This window comes from Rhineura floridana, chromosome 21 (genome assembly GCF_030035675.1).
Source record: "Rhineura floridana isolate rRhiFlo1 chromosome 21, rRhiFlo1.hap2, whole genome shotgun sequence".
Lineage (NCBI taxonomy): Eukaryota > Metazoa > Chordata > Lepidosauria > Squamata > Rhineuridae > Rhineura > Rhineura floridana.
The window spans coordinates 4,005,254-4,031,001 of record NC_084500.1 but is presented as its reverse complement, the minus strand read 5'-3'; the positions used below and the strand labels follow the sequence as shown (position 1 = coordinate 4,031,001).

Sequence of the window (25,748 nt, the reverse complement as noted above, 5' to 3'; positions counted from 1 at the left end):
GGGGTAGGGGTGACTCTATTGTTAAAGAGCATGCTTGCTTACTGTATGACCTCACCTTATTGCCCCCCCCCACCCGCAGTTGTATATAAAATGCGTATGAATACACCTTAAAGCATTAAAAGTGCATTTGTTAAATTGACACAGCTTTGCTGCAGGGTCTAGCAAAAGTGGTGCTCAGAATAGAAACAGGATACAAGTTGGTTAATTTTTGTGGTTAATCCAGTTGCCTGGTGTGACTTAAAACCATTAATGTTAGCTGCAGATGTATGTTCTTAAGCATGAAGAGCAAAGTGAGGAGTGGGGGGCTAATGAACATTGCTTTCCGGTGGCCCTTTGCAACAAGAAGGTGTAATCTTCACTGTGTAATGTTTAAAGCCAAAGTTCATGTTTCATCACTTTTTGATTCTCCTGCCCCCGCCCCCCAGCCTTTTGCCGCAGAATGTATGTGCCATTAATGTCCTGAGCAGTGAGCCTGTGACTGTAGATCAGATGCAGGCAGCTTTGCCATGAGCACATGGGAATGGTTGCAGCACTCCCCAGTGCCACTGATCAAGGGTCAGTCCACGCATTTCAGGTTGCCCTCTGCGAAAGCACTTCCAGACTGTGACGGTGCTCCCATGGGAAGAGGGAAGTGTGAATTTAGCAGTATTGAATACGGCTGCAATAATTCTGTTAACAATGCCAGAAAGCATGCTGCTGCAGTTGTGACAATATGTTTTGTTCTCTGTTTATGAACTAACTCTTAACCCAGGGCTGCCTACTACTGTGGTAGCAGTTTCGCATAGTCTCAGGGTCTTTCCTGTCACTTGTAAGACCTTTTTAAATGGAGATGCAGTGGATTGAACCTGGGATCTTCTGCATGCCAAGTGTGTGCTCCACCACTGAGTTATGGCTCCTCTGTAGCATAATCGAAGAGGCACGGGAGGCTGAGCAGGGCACGTTGCAGCTTCCATTTTCAGGAATCCCACCTTTCAGGTTTTGCCCTGTGTGTGCTTCCAAGTGAAGCCTTCGCAGGGTACCATGAAATCAGCCAGGGTCCGTATTAATCTGTGCTGATCTCTCCCAGTCCAGATGGGAAAATGGGAGGTCTGGGGTTGATGGTCCTATCCATAAGAGCAACTGTTGCTCAAAAAAACCCCCTAAACTAGTAGAGCCAGCCCTACCATTAGGCAGAGTGAGGCTGCTGCAACAGCAGCAGATGTTGGGGGTGTGGGGAGTGATAGCAAGATGTTGGAGAATGGAGCTTGTGTATCCTGTGGCCTGCCCTGCACCTGCTAAGGTAACCCTAACCCTCTGATGTGGTGGAGGATGCTGTTGAAACTTTGGCATTCTACACACTAACCCATTTGTGGCACAAAAATGCCATTTTTCTTAATCCAGAATTGTTTAAGCTCATCTTCAACATGCTGTTTTCGATCCAGATTTATTCTAGATCCTGTCATTCACAAGGCTGGGTGTGGTTACTCAATACCATTTGAAGCCCCTCATGTTGGTTAGGTTATCTGTGTCTTTTCTTCCCTGCACCCGTCCCAGGTGAATGAAGAAGGAAATGGTGATTGCGATCTTGCTATACGCCGATGCACAACATTATTGTGCAGGTGTGGATGTGTCCCCCTCCATTGGTGGCACCACCTACATCTGTTTTCAAAAGGACACACTGTTGGGTAAATGCAGAATCAATTAGCAATGAGATTTCATTTTTGGACTGAAACTAGTCTCTCAAGAAGAACTTTTTATGGGCCAAAAAAATTGCAACAGGTCTAGATTATGTGTGAACTACATAAAAAAAAACCCCAAAGTACTCAGTTCCTCTTGGTTCTATAATAAAATCCCTTGTGTATGTAGATTCACTTGCCAGCCCAGTCTTTCTGGATGTGGAATAGGGAGGGTGCATTTTGTCTTTTGCCTCAGGAGCAAATTGTCTTGTGCCAGCCCTGCCTAACTAGTTAATATCTTGCCTAAAATGTTAAAACGGCCAGAGACAAAGCTGTCATTCTAGGCAAACTCCTTATACTTTTTTCTGTGTTCTCCTCTGAAGAAAGTTACAGCATAATTGCCTTAGTGCTTAAATGATGATACGGAACTCTTTTTGATTGCTGAGGTCATGCGCCTTTCCTCCCCCCCCCCCCTTGGCCTGTTTTTTTAGCTCTCCGTCAACGAGTAGCAGAACTGGAAAAAGTCAATGCTGAATTTCTACGCACGAAGCAGCGCCTTGAACAAGAATTTAATCAAAAGAGGGCAAAATTTAAAGAGCTGTATCTGGCTAAAGAAGGTAAAACTTAAATTTGCTAAATGTAGACATTTCAGTTTAGTCTTTAGAGCAAGTGAACAATAAGCTATTTTAATCTGGTGTGAGAAAAAATTTCTGGAGACGTTTTTACCACATTGTGACTTTGGGGTTCAAATGGCCTGAGATAGTGCCTTGCAGTATGCCACAACTGTCAGGTTCCAAAATGAGTCACTAACAGAATGTGGGATGACACACAGCATCACACTTCATAATGGGGGTATATAGTGTTAGTATTCAATGCTTCTAGTCTTTTGATGTGTGCAGGCAACCAAACACCTGTGGATCAGGTTGATGTATCTAGTTACACGTGCATCTATATTTAGTTTGGCTTCTTTGTGAGTAACTTTAGAGAACACCTTGGGAAACAGCAACTGATTGGAAATAGTGGTGTCATCCTGAAGCTTCTACAGGGAGCAGATGATCCCATTTGTTTGGACAGAAGTGTCGTGTCTACTAAGGAATGTATTCATTGTTTTTGAGTTGACTGTATTACCACACACTTCAAGAGAGAAGACAAAGAATGTCCTTGTTTTGTAGTAAAAAGAGAGCTGGTACCTAAAAGATCTGAGACCAGACTTGAACTTTGTTGCCTTTATCAGTAAAATCCATTCAAGGCTCATCAACAGAAGATTGTCAAGCTCTGGGACACAGTACTGAGATGAATCGGGCCTTGGCCAGATTAAAGAGGCTACTACTTAAATTCCGTAGGCTCCTAAATGTGTGCCCTTATAAATTGTGAAGAAATCTGAACTACCACGTTAATTCGGCCAGATAGGCGGCTTAGAAATAAAATTTTATTATTATTATTATTATTATTATTGATGATGGTGATGATGATCATCCTGACGTTTGGTGTGTCTTAAGACTTGACCCTTTTATATTACTTTATATTCCATTTTCTGAGCAACTGGCAAGTTCAGGAAAGCATTTACACCAGGGATAGAGGAAGCTGTCCCGCCCCCATGAGTGCCAAATGCCCTCGGGGAAAGTGCTGGGGGGAACATGTGCCCAAAAAGGAGAAGGGCCAACAGTCACACACACATTCATACTCACCTCACTGCCCTTTCTCAGTTTGACTCCCTTGCTGTGTGCTGAGGAATGGGGAGCCTTTTCTTAGCACAGAGATAAAATGCTGCCGTCTATCCATATATAAAGAGAGAACTTTGTGCATGTTAAGTTTGAGCATAAATAGGGCAAGTGGAGTGGGGGAACATACTTATTTACTATATTTATACCCCGCCTTTTTTCCAAGTGGAACTAAGGGCAGCTTACAACAAACATAAATACATATGATTAAAACATTCAAAATTCTACATTAAAATAAGATTAAACCATGAGCAAGGTTAAAACATTTAACATCCACTTCAAATAAATAAAACAAATTAAAATAGTGCAATTAAGCAGTAGACAATGCAGCAACCTCTCAACGAACTGTCCTAACCACCTTTTATTCTAAAAGCCTGTTGGAATAAAAAAGTCTTTGCCTGCCAATGGAAGGACAATAAAGAGGAGGCCATCCTTGCCTCCTTAGGAAGGGAGTTCCAAAGCCTAGGGGCAGCCACTGAAAAGGCCCTCTCTCGCGTCCCCACCAATCGTGCTTGTGAGGGCGTTGGGACTGAGAGAAAGGCCTCTCCTGAAGATCTAAGGCCCCTAGCAGGATCATATAGGGAGAACATGGCCTGTAGGGCAGGGTGGGTAGACTACAGGCTTGTTGGATCTACTTTTTTTTTTACTAGAATCCTAACCGGAGCCAAACACAAAAGACATAATAGTTAGAATTAACTATTGTGAGACTAGGAATTTATTTCCAGTATCGGAACTGAACTGAACTCAATCTTTTCTCATCAGTGTCTACTCCTGATTAACTTACTTCATTTCAGCAACCTAAATTAGGTGGCCGATTTGCTGCTGCTAAATAATTGGTAGTCAGAAATCCTTGCCCATCTACTGCAAATCACCCAGGGATCCACCAGTCGATCTTGATCTGTCTTCTGCCCAAGGGAGAGACTGCTGGGGACAGATTAAGAGGCCTGGCCAGCCAGATTAGGCCCATGAGCCAGAGGCTCCCCATAACTGCTTTACATCGGGTATGGGGACCCTTTGGGCCTCCAGATGTTGCTAAATTACGGCTCCCATCAGCCCCAGGAAGCATGGTTGGAGTTCAGGAACATCTGAACGTCCAAAGGTTCCCCACACCTGCTTTATTTGGTCAGTCTCTTTAGGAAACGGGAGGCCTACATGGCAGTGATATAATGGAAAAGCTCTCGTATTTGGAAGTTTTGTTTCATAGCCATGAGAATAATTATAATTTTTCTAATTATATGTCTCAATAGTTAGGTGAGACGTAAGGTAAATCTTCCCACCCCTGGCGTGGTGGAAGCATAGATGAGATGCCAGTGATCCTCTTGGTTAGATGAAGCAGAGTTAGACTCATTTATGGCTGAAAGGAAGAATAGTATAGAGTTCTGTTCCCATGGCTTCCCTTGATCTCCTGCGTTAATGTAGGGACTACGGTGTATAGTCGCCCCGAGTGCCCTACCGTGGGGCAGAAATATTTTAAGTAAACAAATAAATGAAACTATTTTTTTTTATCTCAGTGGATCTGAAGAGGCAAAATGCAGTCCTGCAGGCGGCTCAGGATGATCTGGAGCAGCTGCGGACGCAGCTCAAGGAAGCCCAGGCTGAAATGGAGAACATTAAAGCCATTGCTACAGTGTGTGAAAATACCAAGCAGGAAGCCATTGACGAGGTGAAGAGGCAGTGGCAGGAAGAGGTTGCTTCTCTGCAGGCTATAATGAAAGGTAGGACTGACAGAAATTGACAAATTGCTAACAGAAAGTTTTGTATTTGGTGACATTGCTGATCATTAATATGTGGTGTGCTGTTCCAAAACCACTGCTTAGTAGCACTGAAACGGCATACTTCCAATATCTCTTGTAGAAATGAGTATGTATTAAGTAAAGCTGGAGGGTTCACTTTGATATTCGAGGTCATTCTTCAGCATCTTTTGTGGCTTTCTTTAATTTTGCAGCCCTAAATTTCATTTTTCATTTCATTTTATTTGGCACATTTTTATCCTGTTTTTCTTAAAAGTTAATTCAAAGCAGCCAAATACCAATACCAAGTAACAATTGAAAAATTCAAAAGCATTGTAATCACAAGAAAATTAGAAACAGCAGAAAAGAGAGAGCCCTACAAATTTAACAGAATTATGGGACAATCAGCAGAAGTGGGGAGAGGGCGGGGGAGGGAAGCAACACAGTCCAGGAAAAAAAATACAGCAGAAGTTAAAAACAAGCAACCATTAGCTTCCCCCTAAACACTTCCTGAAATTGCCAGGGGTTGCCAAGTTGTCAAAAGAAATGCGGATTGTAGGGTCTGAGATGGTTGATATTGCAGAAGGCGCTCTTTTTAGGTACTTGGGTCCCAAGCCATTTAGTACTTGATGTGCCAGTACTAACAATTGGAATTGGGTCGGTAGTTCACTGGCAGCCAGTCCATCACTTTCAGGACCAGAGACACATGGTTCCATTGGGCTGCCCAACTTACCAGCCTAGCTGCCACATTTGGACTTCTTCTCCATCTTCTGTTGCTGGGGTAGATGGGTGCTAACTGACTAGGGCTCAAGGCAGCGTCCCTTATAAGCTCCTGTGGAGCGGCTGGTAATGGCAGACACAGGTGTCTGCAAGCAGGAACTGCTGATTTAGGGCTGGCTGGTACCTCTAGGGTCCCATAGCTGTGGGCTGCGCACAGATGAGGAGGCAGTACTCTGATACAAAAGCGTAAAGTTTCGCAACTTCTTGTTCCATGGATGCAGAAACACCTTTTTTTGTGATTTCAAGCGGATCTTTGTGGAATGATGCGCAGCTGGCTGTCTTTTCAGAGTGTTGTCTCTGAATTTAAGAGTGGGATAGATTAACTGGTGTCACTTCATACTGCACATTCTCTATGCCCTCACTCCCCAGGCCATGTACATGGAAAACTAACCTGTTGGGAAGACGGTTAGTCTAGAACTGTTCTTCCTGACATAGTAGTTTTCGATTTACAGGAATGTTTGCGAGGGGAAGGGAAGCAAGCAATGCGAGTCATCCGCCCCGATCCAAACCACCACCTGAAATGGTACATCTTTGAAACAGGTTCACCATCTTGTATGGAATTAAGCATTGGACTTTGAGCATGTATAGTTAGGAAGAATTCTTCCTAACTATACATGTGTTACAAGGGTGAACAGTATATGTGACACATTTGCTAGAAGGTAGCTGCTTTTGTCTGATAATCTGTTCCTTCATTTTATACACTGAAAAACATTCCAGAAATAATCAAGTAACATATGAAGCAGCTGTGTGTGGTGTGGATTTCAGCAGTACATCAAATAAGTATGCTTAAGTATCTCAGTCTGAGACATCTGGCAGCCTTTTAATGAGCTTGTCGCCTAAAGAAGGTGTGGGGGGATTAAAGAAGTGACTAGCAACTTGTTATCATTGTTAAACAGAAACTGTCCGTGACTATGAAATCCAGTTTCATCACAGGCTGGAGCAAGAGCGAGCTCAGTGGAACCAATACCGGGAGAACGTGGAAAGGGAAATAGCAGAGCTGAGGAGACGTCTTTTGGAAGGCCAAGAAGAAGAGAACCTGGAAAATGACATGAAGAAGGTAGATCACACCTTAGGTCAAAACATACCTTCAACATACAGCAATGCCAGATTTGTCTGGAACTTGTCAAGTACATCTTTCTTCCTAAGAACTGGGAGAAAAGGAACATAACTAGGAGTATATCCTGCTTCTGTCATGATCACACAGCATGTTCAATGCTAGAAAACAAAAGTAGGGACCAAAAGCTGGTCTGAACTAGCAGCATATTTTCCTGGTTTGAAGCACGAAATGGTGCGTCTGTGTTGAATTATTCCCATAGTATTTTGGTTTTTGGAGAGCCAGTGTGGCTTAGTGGTTAGAGTGTTGGACTCTGACCTGGGAGACGAGGGTTTGAATCCCCACACAGCCACAAAGCTCACTGGGTGACCTTGGGCTAGTCACTCCCTCTCAGCCTCACGAAAACCCTATATATCTCAAGGACTGCCTCTCCCCACATGAACCAACCCGGACCCTGCGTTCATCATCTGAGGCCCTTTAAGGGATGTGTGGAGGGTGGTGACCCAAGAACAGGCCTTCTCAGTGGTGGCTCCACATCTGTGGAATGCTCTCCCCAGGGAGTCTTGCCTGGCACCATATCTGTTTTTAAGTGCAGGGCAAAAACATTTCTGTTCTCCCAGGCATTTTGACCTTTTCTGGTTGAGTTGGATCTGTCCTTTTATGTATGTGTTATTTATGTATGCTGAGAGCCAATGTAGTGTAGTGGTTAAGGTGTTGGACTACGACCTGGGAGACCAGGGTTCGAATCCCCACACAGCCATGAAGCTCACTAGGTGACCTTAGGCCAGTCACTGCCTCTCAGTCTCATGAAAACCCTCTTTGTAGGGTCGCCGTAAGTCGGAATCGACTTGAAGGCCGTGCATTTACATTTTTTAGAGCAAACGCTGTTTTAAATGCTGTTCCTCTCTTTATCTCCATCCTCCCCTGGCATAAAATCCAGTCTTGCTATTCCCTTTTTCCCATGGCAACATTCCCTACTTGGCCACCCAGAGGCGAGTAAGGGGTAGGGGGACATGATAGGGATCTATCGATTGTGTATGGTGTGGAGAAACTGGATACTAAAACCTATTGTCCCCCAGAGAAGATTCAGGACAGATAAATGAAGTCCTTCTTCACACAATGCATAGCTAACCTACTGTTTGCTACCACAAGATGTGGTGATCACTGCAAACTTAGGGCTGATCCACACCATACAATTAAAGCACCTTGAACACACATTTAAGCATGTGACTTCCCCCAAAGAATCCTCGGAACTGTCCCCCCGAGCTACACATTCCCTGCACCCTTAACAAACTACACTTCTCTTGAAGTCACATGCTTTAAACGTGCAGTGGATGTGTTTTAAAAGGGGCTTAGACAAATTCATTAATACTCAGTGGCCACTAATCATGGTGGCTATATATCACCTTCAGTATCAGAGATCGCATTCCTTGGCTTTCCACGCGGTGGGGGGAAGATGGGGATCTGGCTCGTTGGCTGAATCTAGTTCTCCACCCCATGGGATGGACCTTGGGTAGACCTCTTCTTATGCTGAGTTTTTCTTCAGCACCAGGGGTGTAGCGGTTTGAGCGTTGAACTTTAGACTAGGCCTATGGCTGAGTGGGGTTCAAATCCCCTCTCAGCCATGAAGTGGTCCATAGGGGTGACGTTTGACTAGTCGCTATTTCTCAGCCTATCCTAACTCACAGGATTGCTGGGATAAAAGGAGTTGGAGAGAAGCTGCTCTGATTTCCTTCTAGGAAGGGTGGTCAATAAATAACTCTTCCCCCTTCTGGTATTTTGGGTCCTAGCTCTAAGTGGAGACAGAACCTTGGGAGCCCATGGCTGGGCATCAGATCTTCACAGAAAGCAGCATACAAAGCAAGGGCTTCTGATCCGTAAAAGCATATGGAAGATAGCCTGAGCAACCATTGCCAAGTCTGATAGCCAGTCATATAGCCCCTGCATTCAGAGGCCGTGAGCATTTGACAGTGGGGGGAAGGTATCGTTCTCCTGAGCCATCTGGTTGGCTGTTGCTGTTGTTGTTGTTATTATCATTTGATTTATATCCCGCCCTTCCTCCCAACAGGAGCCCGGGACGGCAAACAAAAGCGCCAAAAACACATAAAAACAGACCTTAAAATACATTTAAACAGAACAACTTGAAAAACATTTTTAAAAAGCTTTAAAAACATCTTTTAAAAAAGGGTTAAAAACATATATTTTTTTAAAAAAATATTAAAAGCAATTCCAACACAGATGCAGACTGGGATAGGTCTCAACTTAAAAGGCTTGTTGCTGACAGGTGACAATCACTGAGCAGGGGGTTGGACTTGATGGCCTTAGGGGCCCTGTCTAACTCTACTGTTCTGTGATTCCATGATCCTCTAGTGCATAGTATCAAAAAGCAGGAAAACGAAGCAGCTTGGTTATCCCACACCAAAATGTCATCTTCTTGGTGCCTGTCTTGATCAGAAGCAGCCGTACTGTGAGATATGGCACATTTTGGGGTGCCATTAAAGAGTGGGAGATAGGAAAATCTTAACGAGGTGTATCCCACCGGGAAATTCTCCTCTGAGAATTTCTCCTCAGTCAAGCTGGACCCTGTGCAGCTCCCATTCATTTAAATGGGGCTTGCACCGGACAAGTCCCTAATGGATTGTTCTTTCTGCAAATGCTTTTTCCTGATCTTGCATGTGCACGCATCTCCTGTTGATGTAATTTGAAAAGGTGTGCGTGTGTGTGTTTTATAGAGCTATTATTTTGAGATGCATGTGAAATTTTATGTAAGGTACCAATGTAAATGCAGTTGTTTTTAAATAACTGTTACAGTCTTTGTCTCTGGGAATTGGTGCTTTTGTAAAATGCTTGCTTCTGAAGTCTGCTTTTCTTAAGCCATCTTTCTAATTTTACACTCTTAAGTGTGGTTATAGTAAAGCATGCTTAGTTTTTGGACGGAGTGAGAGGCTTGATGCTTGGGCTGCTCTGTGGACTAAAAATGATGGCATTGATCGAGGCACTTAGGGAGCTGGAAGCAATTTTCCGGAATACATCATCTACTTAAAAGGCAATAAAATCTTCACTGTATTTAGCAAAATATTTCTGCTGTTCTTTACATTTTTTGTTTTTACAATTGTGCAGTTCTGGCTACCGTGTGCAGTTATGTTCCTGACACGTCATAAATATTGGTAGATACTGGCTGACTCAATTGGCTGCTTTTTGGCTATGTAAAACTAACTGGCAGGCGGGTGATGCGTTCCAGTGTCTCCCTTCTTGATGTTACTGCTTTAAGGGCATGTTTTCCTGAGAATGTCTCTCTTCATTCTCAGTTGAGTGCTGTAATATTAAAGCAGGGGTGGGCAACTAGTAACCCTCCTATTGTTGTTGGATTACAATTCCCCCCAGCCAATCCCGGACCACTGGCTGGAGCTGATGAGAACTGGAGTCCAACAACATCTGGAGGGCCACATGTTGCCCACTCCTGCACAAAAGCAATAGAAAGATGGGTGTCCCACCCACCCCTAACCTGAAATAAGTGCAGGAAGATGCAGGAAACCCCTGTAACTGATGGCATACATTGGATTGTGTAGAACGCAGGGCGCATGCAGAGCTTTTGCGTGTTTTTAATTCTGTTGGTGGATGCCTCCCTGACTCTTAAGAGAGGAGTGTTTAAAAATTAAAATAAAAAAAAATTCCTCTGGGCCGTCACTGTTATCAGAGGACACATTTTATTTGTTTATTTTTATTTACCGAATTATCCTGCACTTTTCCCCACTGAGGATGAACGCAGAAGCCTTGTTTGATCAAAATAGGTCTGGTATGGTCAGTGTCTTTTGGGGCAGTCTGAGATGGGCTATAAATGTAATTAACTGCTGGTCACTATGAATGTGTGAAAGTATTTTATTGCATTTTTACATTGATTTGACGTTATATGCTCATGGGTTTTCATATTCTTTTACACCACTTTGGTATTTTTTTAATGTTTATGAATCTCTGTAAATAAGAAGAAAAATAGGTTTCTTTAAACTCCAGGTGATACTTGCAGTGTGAAACCTGAAGATCTCTGTGTATGTGGCTCAAGTGAGTCGTTTTTGTATTCTTGAATTCTTGAACTTTGCAAACTCTGGCTATTTGATTCTGTAAGGGCTGTTCATTCGATGACCGCAGTCTATGCCTGCTAACAATTCCTGCTGTGAGTTTTGGTTCCCAGAAGCCACTGCAACATACAGTCATCCTGTAGCAAACTTGTTAATCATTGAAAAGCCAGAAAAGTTGAAAACCACTGGGCTGCGGGGCCCATCTGAATAAGAATCAACAGCTGGGGATGTGAGTTGCATAGGAGTGTTTAGATCTGAGGCTGGGCTTCTGGTTTACATTTCAGACAATAGACCGATATGTGAACTCAGGCCATTGTTGGTTTATTTCCTTGATTAATGTCCCCAGGCCCAAGAAGACGCAGAGAAGCTTCGTTCAGTTGTGATGCCTATGGAGAAGGAGATCGCAACTTTGAAAGAGAAATTGACAGAGGCTGAAGAAAGGATAAAGGAGCTAGAGGCGTCAAAGGTGAGTGCAGTGGAATTACCACCTGCCTTGTGTTTGGCTAGGGTGGACATTATGATTCTACTGGGGCCATCTGCCTTGGGACAGGAAACCAATATTTTGCATAGACTGGTGCTTCTCAAACATTTTGAAGTGGGACCCATCTGAAAGTTTTAATATTTCAAGCCCTGTTTTCCCTCTCCATGACAGAAACCATAAGAATATCACATTAGCACGAATGGAATTTAAGTGTGATATATATAAGAATGGACTAAGTGAAGTTGCTTAGCTCTTAAAGGGGCCACACAACAGCCATGGTGTGTGGTGAGATGGGTGAAAAGGGGGCAGGGGAAGGCATTCATTGTGTAAACCCGTCAAGGAACATATAGGACCCATTTGTGGGTTGCAAGCCACAAGTTGTTTGTTTGTTAGCCTCCTTCCACATACATCCCAAGGCAATGTACAACATAAGTTGGGAATCATTAGCTTAGAGAATGAGATGTGACCTATGACATCCAAGAGGCCGGGTTTGCACCATGATTTAATGTGAATGAGCAGTGTGCCGGTGCGCACTGCTCAGAAATTCCAGACTGCTCCTTCCCCACACCTGCCGCCGCCACAGAAACGAGCTAGAGTTTTGGCCAGAGATGTGAAGGCATGGGAGACAAAAAAGCACACACAGAAAAATTAGGAGGGGAGAGAATAGTGGTGCTTCCCCCCCCCCCCATTTTTTCAGTTTTCCCCCCACGCCTTTGCATCTCTTAGTTTTGGCTTGCATGTCATCTGGACCTGGGCTTCCTTGGTTCGTTTCCTCCAGATAAACCACAAGTAGTGAGCCAGGAACAAACTAATAAGCCTAGTTACTGCTTGCGGTTTGCTTTGGAGGAAACAAATAACATAGCTGGGTTCGGAAAACATGACAAGCCAGGCTCTGGTTTACTGGCTGTGTTGTGGCATGCCGCAATTCAGGGTTGCTGGCGTATTGGACATGAGCAGGGTGCTGGGGCATGCTCCCAGTCTCCCCTGCTCTGGTCCTCCCCTGGCGTGTAAGTGGGAGAACCAAAGTCTGTTGTGGAGAGCCTATTCCTTGACCAATAACCAAAGACAAATGAGCACATAAAGTTGAGGTCTAATAAAACATGATATATTCTGAAAAATATGCAGAAATAAATAGTGGAAAATATGGTCTATGGCTGATAGCCAAAGGAATGCACAATAATGACCAATTTGTAACGTACGTGCAATTTGCTTCCACAAATTGTGACGTAAACTGCTTGCTGTGCTGACAAGATGTGCATGCACTCCCAATGACGACACAGTAAGGAATTGCAAAGGTATTCTAGTACAGAAATATAAAATGCAAAGATAAAATGCACCTCATGTCTCAGATAATTTGCCAGACTTGAGACAAGTCTTCTTCAGTGGTATCTATTTGGAAAGTTTCTCTTTGAGCGTGGATTTAGATACCTAAAAATATAAAAAATATGAAAAACTATTTATTAACATGTAAGAATATACCAATTCATATTAAAAATATACTTAAAAATTAAAAAATGGTTACCAAGTGAACTGTTGTTGCTGTAGATATCATATATGAAAGATACCTTACAGTCCTTCCATAATGCAGGAAGATAGACGCCTATGTGAACATAACCACTCAGGATTATATTCCAGTTCAAACAAAAATTTAAAATAAAATTTATCTCAATAATACATGAAAAGTTTACTCACTCAAATGTTCTACTTCCTTCTCTTGTTGTCGTTCCTGTCCACACTCAAAATTAAGCTGATTTATCTATTTATTTTTATATTTTCCACTATTTATTTCTGCATATTTTTAGAATATAACATATTTTATTAGACCTTGACTTTATGTGTAAGTGGGAGAAACAAATTGGGATGCAATTGGCCACAATTTCAGCTTGGCTTGGCTTTCCGTGACCTCCGGACTGGAATTGTGTTTTGTTTCTCCCTAATAAGCCAGGATCTCTAGCCAGCCCTTAAAACCATAGTTCAAGGATTCCCGAACTGTGGTCCTCAGACTTCATTCAGGAGGTCTGTGGCATGTCTGTAAAAGTAAAATTAAAAATCATACAGCATCTAGCACAGCAGATTACAATTGCTACAGCAGGCAGAAAAATCATTAAGTGGTCTGCTAAAACCTTTGGCGATTTTCAAGTAGTCCATGGGGAAAAAAGAAATTTGGGAACCACTGCCATGGTTTGTTGTTGGCTTACAAATCTCTGCTCATCTTGATGTAAGAAAGTGGCAATATTCTCTCTATTTCAGCCTAAACTTTTGCTGAAAAGGGCTACAGAAAGATCTTAGCTGATCTTGTAAAAGAATATAAATAATAGTTGAATGATGGATTACATCTTCAGACACTTAACATACGAGGAAAAAGTGCAAGGTGTAAATAAATAAACATGTTTTTTGTTTTTAAATAATGCACACATGTTGCAGGAGGAATTGTCTTTTAAAAAGTACTTTTTTTTACTGCTGGGTTAGGGAAATGTTTTTAATTGATTTAACCTAACCAGTTAATTGGTTAATAATATAAAATGCATCCACACAGTTCATATATTAATTGGTATTGTTACTTTTCTCAGACCAGTGTTTTCACTGCACGCTAACTCTGCAAGGTAGGCCAGGTCAAGAGAGAGTATCTCTGTCAAGGCTCACTAATGAGCTTTAAAACTTAATGTAGATTTGGGCCTCAGTATCCCAAATTCAAGCTTGATATTCTACCTATTGTGTCACACAGACTGGGTGTGTGTTCAAGTTGTGTCTGTTACTGTATGTATGTATTAATTTATTAATTAATTAGATATATATCCCGCCCTTCCTCCCAGTAGGAGCCCAGGGCGTCAATACCCTCTTTTTGTTGGGGGTATTACAGATACTCTATCTGGAAACCCTTTTCACCTACTATTTGTTAACCATATAGGTGCTGCATCTCCCTGGCCATTAGTATCTGAAAAGGGAGGCGGGTGGGTAGAAGAATCGATCTCCTGAAAGTGGTGTTTTGTTTGCAGCTTTTATTTCTAATGGCATTTCTCACTTCACAGAACTGATAGCAGAAATGTTATCTAATCTCCAGGCTAGTCAGCTGCTGCATCAGTTTTTGGTTTCGGGGTTTGCTGTATGCCTTTAGCAGAAGAGTGTAGAAAATCTTGCGTAGCAGGCAGATCTTGAAAGAGAAGCAAGCAGCTGAAAGCTTCAGGCTCTACCTTTCCACAAGGCACTGTGGTGGAGTGTATTGTAGAGATGCCAAGTTGAACAGGGCTGAAAAGCTTCAAGTTCACTTAAGGCCCTGCATGAATCATATCCTTTGAACTGCCTGCTTTTTAAGAGGCAGTGGCACGTACACACTCTGCTTCTTTACCCAGCACCTCTGTTCCATTCCAAAGATGTTAGCTAATTTTCATTGATGTCCACGTGAGAATTTCATTTCCCATATTGAGAGAACCTGTTCCTGTTATTTGCATGTCGCAACAGTACGGAACTCTTGGAACAGAACTACTTGTGGTCTGTTGTAGCCTGGCCTTCACCACCCTAGTGCTGTACAGATGGCTGTGCTGGCTGGAGCTAGTGGGGACAAAGTCCAAAACTTCTGGAGATCACCAGGATGGCCACTGTAGCCCCCCTCTCTAGTTTCACTGTGTTGCCTTTTCAGAAGGATTCTAGCTTAGGCCAAGTAACTTTGAATCACTCATGAAATGCCTACCGGCTTCCTTTTCCACTGTGACATGAATAGAATGCTTTTGCAGGCCAATAGCATGTTATGTACGTGTGTATTTTTCTTTGGGGCATGTTGGGTGCTGATTATCAGGTCCATTTTGGAAAAATCTGTAACAAACATTGTCTGCTTATGATCTTTAATATTTGTAACCCACATTGTTTACATAATAATGTCAGTCCACTAGCATTTATACAGCATGTTGAGTGTTCAAAGAGCTGCACCTATAACGCTGATAATTCTTACAATCACCCTGGAAAAACAGGCTTTGGAAATTACCGTTATGATGTTCATTGCCATCAAGTATGCTACTAGATTTATGTGTACAGCACCATAAAAACACAATTGTGACTGTAGAACTGGAGTAAAGGACTCTTCCTGGAATTTGTCATTCTTAGAAATGTGCTTGAATTCGTTCAGGGGATATAACCCCAAGTCTTTGCTACAGAGCAACTGAAACTGTGCATTAACCACAAGCTTTCTCTGATTCTGTGCATCCTTTTGTTCAGGTTAAAGAACTGAATCATTATTTAGAAGCTGAGAAATCTTGTAGGACTGATCTAGAAATGTACGTGGCTGTTTTGAACACTCAGAAATCAGTACTGCAAGAAGATGCAGAGAAATTGCGGAAAGAACTTCATGAAGGTGTGGATTTCCCCCTCTTTGTTCAAACCATGGGAGGTAGCAACAGTACACAGACATTCTAGATGAGGGGTGGGGAGCCACATGCTTGGGCTGTGCTGTCTGCCCTCAAGGACTTCCACAATGCTCTGCCTACTTCCTGTATGATAGTATCGTCCCATGTACGGAGCAGACCTTAGAGCTGGGAATCGTCACAGGTTTCATCACAGGGCAGCAAAAAAGGAAGATGGGGATCTGCAGGCAGGTCTTGTCCCAGTCTTAAATTTTGCAGTTAGCATTAGAATCCATGTTTCTCAGAACCTTTTATTTTAAAATTAAAACATACAGTGTAAACATGTGGTGCATTTGATTTGGTGGAATTCTCTTCTCCTCTCTCCACCCCTCCCCTTTCAGCAGTTCATTTGGAATCTATCCTTTGCTGGGGAGTGGTCTGCAGGAGAGGATGGGGTGGATGTGAGAAGCATTGGCACAGCCTTGTATATTGAGTATTTGCCATAGACAAGGAAAAAATTCCATGCAAGTCAGTCAGCAGGCGGACAGAGTAGGGACAGAGAGCGCTCCATCCCTCCTCCGTGCCTGCCCAGCATAGAAATGCCGGGCGTTGCTCCTCGGCCAGCCCCCAGCAGGCTAGTAACGTTTGTGACCTTATTTGCAAGGCTGCATTAACACAAGAGGAGTGAACTGTAACCAATAAAAAAAAATCCAATTCATTACCCGTGTCTGTTTCTGCATAGTCTGCCATCTATTGGAGCAGGAACGGCAACAGCACAACCAGCTGAAACACACTTGGCAAAAGGCCAACGACCAGTTCTTAGAGTCCCAGCGTTTGCTGATGAGGGATATGCAATGGATGGAGACGGTGCTGACGTCTGAGCAGCTTCGGCAAGTTGAAGAACTGAAGAAGAAAGATCAGGTGAGAGAGTGTGTGTGTGGAAACAGGCTGTAGCCAAATTTTGTTGACTTTATGGAAACAATGGCTTGAGGAGGGAGGAAGGTTGGAGTGCCAGGATAGAGGAACATTTTTTCCTGGGTCTCTAAATGTTTTTTGACATGTATCCTTAAGGCGACGATTACTTCAAGGAGGCTAGTGTGCATTGTCGTGAGTGTGTGCACATGCTTAAGAAAGGATGCTGTGTGTATGGCATGTTTTCAATGTGCTATGGTTGTGTGTGTGTGTGTATCGTCACCTTGTAGTGGTGAGTGGGTGTGCGTGTTCCAATGAAACCTGTGAGCGATGCCGTCGGGAGTCATGTACTCCCAGCAGGGTCACCCACGGCGGTAAGGTCAAGGGAGAGGAACCAGACAAAGAACGAGCCAAGAAAGTCCTAAACGGCAGAACAGGTGGAGAAAAGCATGTATGTTGCAACGGCTGTGAAGGTGGATGAAGGCAGCAGCAGATAAAGGACATCCAATCGTCATGGTACCCATGCCATTGGATCAAAGCCTTTTTCTGTCAAGATTGTGTGTTGATCGTGGTGCGCCGATCTCCCCACGTAAAACAAAACCACGCACAGGCGTCTTCCACAACAAAAGTCCCATGGCGATTGGCAAATGGCGATGGGGGCAGGACTGTGAAATCCAGAAGCCCCTAGTCATGGTCTGGTACATCGGCGGTGGATACAGATTCAGACGGATCCATTGTTAAAGACTATATTTTGGAAGACAATCTGACTTGGTCACAAGTGATCGCCAAGAAGTGTGTGATGTATGAATGTGTACATGTGAGAGAGGTGGGGTTCTGTGCTTTTCTTGCATCTGCCTGGATGTGAGACTGCTTATGCGTGACAAGACCTGCTCTGCAATGCATGTATTAGATTTCTCCTTGAAGGGATCACTTGTGGCCACTAGGGGACGCTGAGGCTGAGTACAGTCCCGTCTGTCAAAACAGTAAACGTTTTTACATGGTTAATGTCTTCGTATTTGTGAGATGCATGTGACTTGATGTGTGGTTTGTAGCTGGGCTCACTTGCTCTAGTTGCTTGCTCTGCTCCACTCTTGAGCTCTTGCCTTGTCCGTGTGACAAGGGATTCATGAACTTTCCCATGCTCAGCTCTTAAATGAGCTAGTATTTGCAAACACTGAATTTCCCTTGCAGCAATTTGAGTAAGGGGGCTTGCGTAGTTGAACAGCCCTACTTCCAATTCTAGCCTCATTCCAGCTGGTCGGTGCAGTTGCAGTGTGGACTGTGTTAGCATATGTGAATGCTGTGAATTGGTGGCAGGGGACTAGGTCAGGAATGAGGAACCTGTGGCCCTCCAAATGGTTACTGGACTCCAACTCCCATCAGCCCCAGCCAGCATGGTCAATGGTCAGGGATGATGGGAGTCGGACTCCAGCAACAGCCAGAGGGCTGAAAGTTCCCTGTCCCTGATCTAGATAACTAGAGGTTTTTTTTAATGGGGTCCACTGCCCCCAGCCGCCATTTTGTGACTAGTTTCAGTTGGTAGACCCTGTAACTGTGGATTAAAAATGAAGTAATCAGTCAGCCCAGAACTTAAGTCATTCTGACCGCTAATGCTCCATTCCTTTCTGGTTTGCAATATTTTCCTTTGGAACCTCCCAAAACATTCCTTCCCCATGGAGCAAGATGGTTGCCCAGGTGTTGTCTACCATGTTGATATTTATAACAGGATAGATGACGCCAGAAAGCACATAAAAAATGCTTCATTATTTTTAGGAAGATGAAGAGCAGCGAAGACTACATAAAAAGAAGGAATACAAAAAGAAAGGCCCTGATGACGAATCGAAAGTAAGCTCCATCGCTCCTGACAAATCCCTTCCGCAGTTCCCTGGTGAAGAGGTAAAGCTGATTGTTTGAAGTGTTTTTCCCAATACATGATTGATTAGTATTTAATTTCAGTAGATGCTGCTGTTGGCAAAAATCACTCGAGACTTCCCTGGTAGTCATCTGGGCCTATTCGGACCAAGACTACAGCTCCTTGAGAACAAACTGCCCATCCTGTCATGAGTTCCTTTTAGAATAACTTGTAAGGTGTTTGACAGGGCTCGGAGGGCAGGGGACAGTTTGCATTTCACTCTTTGAATGAGGAAGGAACACAGGGATGCCACTGAAAACTGATACCCCCTGTGGCAAGATCTTAGCTCATGGCAGTAGCATTAAGGAATATTTTCTATGTGATACAGTAGGGCCCCGCTTTACGGCACTTTGCTAATGTGGCAGTCTCAATTAGACACAATTAGACTAAAGCCCCACTCATACGGCGCTTGTTCCGCTTTTATGGTGGTTTTCGGGCATCGTGCGCCATTCTATTCAATGAGTTTCGCTTGACAGCGGGGGTCCGGAACGGAACCCACAGTATGGCCCTACTGTACTGTGTTTCCACATGGTTGTACTCATCCACCGCTGACTTACCATACTTTGCCTGACTTGATGTTTTAGAATGTTGAATGGTATTTCTTTAGAAACCTTGGGGCAATATCTGCCTTTAAGATTTAAGGTAAATCTGAAATAAAAGTTGATGGAGAAAATTAAGGCTTTAAAGGAAGGCGCAGAAGGTAATTTTGCATGGTTTTGCATGAGATTCTGGCAAGAGATGCCAGCCCTCTTAGAAACAGGTCTACAATTGATAGTTGGTGACTATATACTCAAAATACTGCTCCAAGTCAGCCTAAAATGGGATACAGATGTTTCTTCTCCCCCCAGTTAATTCCTACAGAATCTGCTGTTCTGTTTCCCCCCCCCCTTTCAAAATATTTCTCTTAACCTTTGGAACCTCCCCACGCCCAGTTTCCCCTTCTTAGGAGCAAAACATGAGGCATCAGTTAACCAGCAGCTTTCTAAAGCCTTAATATTACAAAATTAAAACCTCGTCTCAAAATCTAGTAACAGGCATAGTATAGATTTGGGTTAAGCACAAACCTTGAATTGTGAAGATGATTAAATCTAGCCTAAGGCTGCAAGGGATTATGTATGAATATCTGGTTTCTTCACTCAGCCACTGCCAACCTGGTGCCTTCCAGATGTTTTGGCTCCGCTGGCTGGGGACCAATTGGAGTTTTTGTCCAACAACATCTGGAGGGCACCAGGCTGGCGAAGAGTGGCCTCACCTTAAACGTCACAGTTTATGAGGTGCCTACCTTGCATATTTCCTCTACCCTTTTTCCTTCTGAGTCATGTCTATTAAGATTGTAAGCCTAAGGGCAGGAGCTGCCTTCTGTTTTATCCATTTGTAAGCATCCCAAAGTCTGGAAACCACAACCCTGTCCCGTTTATTAATTTTATTATTTATTTATTACATTGAGACCCGGCCTTTCGTTCCATGATAGAGACCCAAGGTGGTTCCCAGGAGGTCTCCCATCCAGGCACTGACCAGACCTGACCCTGCTTAGCTTCAGCAGGGAGCTGGCTTCATGTACCTTCAGACCATAGGTCAACATGGCCCACACAGGGTTTTTTAAGGCCTTGGCCACTTCCGCCATAGCTCAGTGGCAGAGCACCTGAGGTCTCAGGTTCAATCCCCAATGGCATCTCCAGGTAGGGCAGGGAGAGACTCCCTACCTGGAACCCTGGAGAGTCGCTGCCGGTCTGTGTAGGCCAGTGATTCTCAAACGGTGTGCCCAGGCACACCGGTGCGCCCTAAGAGGTGCCTAGTTGTGCCTCAAATATTATGAAAGTATATTTTAAAAATGAGAAGAAACCCATTTGTATAGGGTAAGTAATAGTTTTCTATAGTTTATTTTTATTCATAGTTTATAAAATATGTTTTAATTTTGTACACGAAGTGCGCCAGAAATTTTTTACATGTTTTACAGTGCTCCGCGAACCAAAAAAGTTTGAGAACCACTGGTGTAGGCAGTACTGAGCTAGATGGGCCAATGGTCTGGTTCAGTACAGTAGGGCCCCGCTTACCGGCGCTTTGCATTCCGGCGTTCCGCTAATGCGGCGGCGGGAAATTCCCCTTTTTAAAGCCGATTTTGCGACATTGTTGCGACATTTTCGCGCGACGGCCCCATTATAGTCTATGGGTTCCGCTTTACGGCGATTTCCACTTTATGGCGGGGGCCTGGTCCCTAACCTGCCGTATAAATGGGGCCCTACTGTATAAGGCAGCTTCCCATGTTCCTGTAAGGTACCAGTGTTCAGTCTACGCTTGTTCTTGCCCCTTCTTGTCCTCCTTCAAGTGGCACCTCCTTTTTGGCACAAAAACAAGGTGCGTGGCGACCTTGTGGGCTGCCGGTCCCAAGGTGGTTTTTTTTTTAATTTCAGAATTCATGAGCGTTTGGGGGTCTTCTTTTTATATAGTGGACTTATCGTGAAACCAAGCGGTAACTAACGTTTTGGTTGGTTGATGGAAGCTCTAGGCTTCCAAGTCTTGTTGGCTGAGAGTATTTGAAATCCCCCATGTTGCAAATGGATTGTGGGCTTGTACGTATGCTGGCGTGTTCTTTTGTTTTGCCTAAAGGGTGCAGCAAGTGTTCCCAGAGGGCGTGGGCAGTGGTTACGTGAGGCGCCTCTTGTTTCTGATACTTCCTAGGCCATTTTTTAAAAAAGGTTCCATGACTGGACCAGAAGGCAGAATGTCAGCCTGCCCCAGATTGGGCCTAGTGAATCCACTAGCCATTGGTGCAGTACAGTGTTTTCACTTTGACTGACAGTGTTGGGGGCCATAATCCCCTGTATTGTCCCCCACATTCCCCACCCCTGCAGCCAAAAATTGAGTTTCTAATTGTCTGGGCTCTTCCATCTAAGAATCTTAAAGCATGCAATGATTCTGTGTAGAATTCTCCTCCTTTTCCCTTCATATCAACCTTTTCTGTGGGCATCTAAGAATAAGCATCAGCTATAATGCCACCATACCTTTTCCCTTTGCTACACTTGTTTATGCTAAATAACATTTTCCCCCTGAGCTTGGTAAAACTTGTTACTATCTATACCTGTATATCTATATATAAAATATAATGCATTTATTTATTATTGCTTTCATATCCCGCCTTTCCTCCAAGGACCTCAAGGTGACGTACATGGTTCTCTCCCATATCCGTTTTACCCTCACAACAACCCTGTGAGGTAGGCTAGGCAGAGAGGCAGTGGCTGGCCCAAGGTCACCCATTGAGCTTCATGGCAGAGTGAACCCTGGTAACAGTCCAACACTCTAACCCAGCCTTTCCCAACCAGTGTGCCTCCAGATGTTGGACCACAACTCCCATCTTCCTGACCATTGGCAATGCTGGCTGAGGCTGATGGGAGTTGTGGTCCAACAACATCTGGAGGCACACTGGTTGGGAAAGGCTGCCGGTCTAACCACTACGCCACACTGGCTCTCTTGTGGGTGGTATTCAGTGCTAGTTGTACACAGAGTTAGACCTCCTGAAGTTAAGAGCCATGACTAACTTAAGTTTATTAATTTCACTGGGTCTGCTCTGAATAGGACTTAGTTGAATCCCATCCTGTATAATTTTTGTGCTGGTAAATCTGAAATCTGCTCTTGTGAGAGGGATTGGCTTCAAACTTTAAAGCTGCACCGATAGACCCCAGTGTTATTTATGTGTTCAAATAGGTTATCTAGTACAAACTACTAGCTTTGGCTTGAATGTAACTATTGTTCTATGTTTATCGCCTGGACATACTTGCTGTGCCAGTTCTTTTATTTCCTTCTCCTTTTAAAGCTGTCTGTCTTTAACATCAGTGACCGTGCTCAATGGAGCACAGTGAGTATTTCTCTTTATTGAAAAGGACATTTTGCTTGGGTGTATTTTCAGGACTGCCTGCCTCTTCCTTGACACCTGGTTCCTAGGGCTATAAAAAACATCTTTTGTAATTGTTCAAATTGAGTTGCCTGTAAGCCAGTTTTTCATGACCTGTTTTAATAGGATTTACATCGTCACAGGTTCTTTAAATGAGATCCTATCATTATTGGCTCCCAGTAGCCTAATTGCCTTCTCAGTGTCTTGGTGAACTTCAGTAAGCCACACAAGATAATTGTGCCTGAGGCTCAGCGCATAAGCCCTTAACACTTTTTTTTCCTGTTGCTTCAGTCGGTATGTCATGTAACGTTGCTTTCTGCTAAGGCTGGTATTGTGCAGATGGCTTTAAGCAGCATAAAAAGAAAACACATATCCACATTCATTATTAATAAGGAAACATACTGCTATAGGCACACTTAAAAAGGCTATTCCTTTAGATTAAGTCTTGTGCTATCTGAGCAAAGCAGGCATCTGTATACTGGCTGCCCAGCTAGAGACCACTGCATGAAGAGGTGGTGGTGGGCCCCCATAGCTCAGCAGTGAGGTATATATTTTATATGCACAAGGTTCCATGGCTTAGTTCCCAGCATCGCCTGGGTAACAAGCCTTGGAAAGAACTCTGGACTGGAGAGAGAACTGGACTGGACACATCAATGGTGTAAGAGAACCTCTTACGTTCTAGGCTGCAAGCATTGCCTAAGTGTTTTCTCTCTCTTTTTAAATTATAGGTGCATATAAACAGCACTCATGGCTCAGTCCATTCCCTTGACACAGATGCTATGCTGTCTTCAGGAGAATCCCTCAAGTCGGACAGTGACATGTTTAAAGAGGGGCTGCGGAGAGCACAGTCGACGGACAGTTTGGGGACATCAGGATCCTTACCGGCCAAAACTCTGGGCTACAACAACAAAGCCAAATCGGCCGGGAATCTTGATGAGTCTGACTTTGGGCCATTAGTTGGGGCGGACTCTATGTTGGAGAACTTTGACACGGCTTCCCTTGGCTCTCTGCAAATGCCCAGTGGTTTCATGCTAACCAAAGACCAGGAAAAAGCAATCACAGCCATGACGCCGGAGCAAGAGGAGACAGCATCCCTTCTCTCCAGCATTACCCAGAGCGCTGAAAACGCTTACCTATCTCCTAGCGGCTACAGATTAGTTAGTGAAACTGAGTGGAATCTCCTTCAGAAAGAGGTACGTTTTGTGCCCACTATCTTCCTCCCACCTGCAGATTGCGGCTGTGGAGGATGGTTCATCTGCCACGTACAGAAAGCTGCTTTGCCCTGCCCAGAGTCCTTAAACCTCCCTCAGCAGTCGCTGCAGCTGCCATCACAGTGCAGTCTGTATTGACGCTTGTTGGTGTTCTTTTTGTAGCTTCCCTGGCAAGTAATGACTTTTACGTTCTCCAGGTGCAAAATGCCGGGAACAAGCTGGGACGGCGCTGTGATATGTGTTCCAACTATGAAAAGCAGTTGCAAGGAATCCAGATCCAGGAGGCGGAGACGAGAGATCAGGTGAGCGCAGCCTGATCTCTCTAGTGCAAAAGAGCTTTGCCACTTCAAAGTTACTACCCATCCAATGAGTATTTACTGAGCAGCAAAGCTCTGGGCTCCGTAGCCGTCCTCAGAAGCAAAACCAGCCAGCCCACCAACCTTTAAGACGAGAAATGAAATGATTCCTGTAGTGGCAGACATTTTTTTCATGTAGGGCTATATTGAACAATGGCGGTGCTTCAGTATAAAGGGGAAGAAGTATTGAGACTTGTGGAGTTGGATCTCTTTGACCTGCAGAATTGCTTCTTCTCTCTTTCCTGTATTACCTGCATCATTTTCCTTTTGAGGGCCTCACCCCATGTGGAAGTAATGGTCTGCCAGGGGCCTCATGCCAGTGGTGTGCAGGGCCAGATACAAAAGCAGGAGGGGCCGGCCTCTTTTCATTTTCTGCGGCCCCCTTTTCTTACCCTCTTCTTCGCATCCAGTGGGCTGCTGGGGGGGAGGGACAGGTCATTTTTTGCTGGAGGTCTGAACAGATTGCTGAGTGTATTTCTCTCTGCCTCCTCCTCCTATTGTCTCTCCACCTGCTTTGCTTTTCGCCCTCCTCTTCCTCCACAATCCCCCCATAAATTAGGCCAAGAAATTTAGGAGGTGGTCCTTTACCACCCCTGATCTTCTGCATCCGTTGTTCTCAAACTCCCCCCCCCCCACAAACCTTGGTGGACCGTTTAATTACTTTTTTCCCGTCTGTTGTAGCCGTTGTAGTGTGCTAGATGCTGTATGGATTTTTAGTGGCATTTCTGTTGCTTCTCTTATTTCTTATGTTCAACAAATGCAATGTAAGGAAGAAAAGAAGCAATGGAAATACAATTGAAAACCAGTCTGCACATTTAATGTGGTGGACTCCTATTGCCAACAGACACACCACAGACCACCTGAACGAAGCTCACAGACCACTGGTGGTCCACAGACCACACTTTAGGGAGCCCTGGGCTGCATCATTGAGTGCATCTGCTTCAACTTCATTAGATCTAACTGGGTGTTTCCCAGACTTGTTTTCCCATGGACCATTTGAAAATTACTGAGGGTCTTAGTGGACCACTTCGTGATTTTTCTGCCTGTTGTAGCAATTATAATTAGAAGGAACTTCTTGACAGTAAGGGCAGTTCGGCAATGGAACCGAAAGAAAGATATAGACAAGTTAGAGCGGGTCCAGAAGAGGGCGACGAGGATGATAGCCGGTATGGAGAACAAGTCTTCTGAGGAAAGGTTGAAGGAACTTGGCAAGATATTTGATTACAGGCCCAGCATGTGTTTGTGGATGACTGAGAGTTGTAGCTAATGGCCCTTGTAAGGACAATGTTGCTTTCAAGTGTTGTTGTTGTTGTTGTGTGTGAGAAGGACCTTGGAATTGTAGTGGACCGCAAGTTGAACATGACCCAGCAGTGTGATGCTGCGGCAAAAAAGGCAAACACGGTTTTGGGCTGCATAAACAGAGCTATAGTTTCCAGGCCGAGGGAAGTAATAGTCCCACTATATTCTGCATTAGTCAGGCCTCATCTGGAATACTGCGTTCAGTTCTGGGCGCCTCATTTTAAGAAAGATATAGACAAGTTAGAGCGGGTCCAGAAGAGGGCGATGAGGATGATAGCCAGTATGGAGAACAAGTCTTATAAGGAAAGGTTGAAGGAACTTGGCATGTTCAGTCTGGT

The 25,748-nt window shown here is 44.1% G+C and overlaps 1 protein-coding gene across 1 annotated transcript in view; it reads left to right on the top strand.

Annotated features, from left to right (window-relative positions):
• RABEP1 (rabaptin, RAB GTPase binding effector protein 1) overlaps nucleotides 1-25,748 on the top strand; it is an 82,887-nt gene that overhangs the window by 31,943 nt on the left and 25,196 nt on the right. The window contains exons 2-10 of the mRNA XM_061605415.1: nucleotides 2,147-2,272; nucleotides 4,888-5,091; nucleotides 6,783-6,943; nucleotides 11,363-11,482; nucleotides 15,707-15,842; nucleotides 16,574-16,752; nucleotides 18,517-18,639; nucleotides 23,273-23,737; nucleotides 23,953-24,057. Of these exons, the coding sequence (XP_061461399.1) occupies nucleotides 2,147-2,272; nucleotides 4,888-5,091; nucleotides 6,783-6,943; nucleotides 11,363-11,482; nucleotides 15,707-15,842; nucleotides 16,574-16,752; nucleotides 18,517-18,639; nucleotides 23,273-23,737; nucleotides 23,953-24,057 (1,619 nt within the window). The remainder of the gene's footprint in view (nucleotides 1-2,146; nucleotides 2,273-4,887; nucleotides 5,092-6,782; nucleotides 6,944-11,362; nucleotides 11,483-15,706; nucleotides 15,843-16,573; nucleotides 16,753-18,516; nucleotides 18,640-23,272; nucleotides 23,738-23,952; nucleotides 24,058-25,748) is intronic.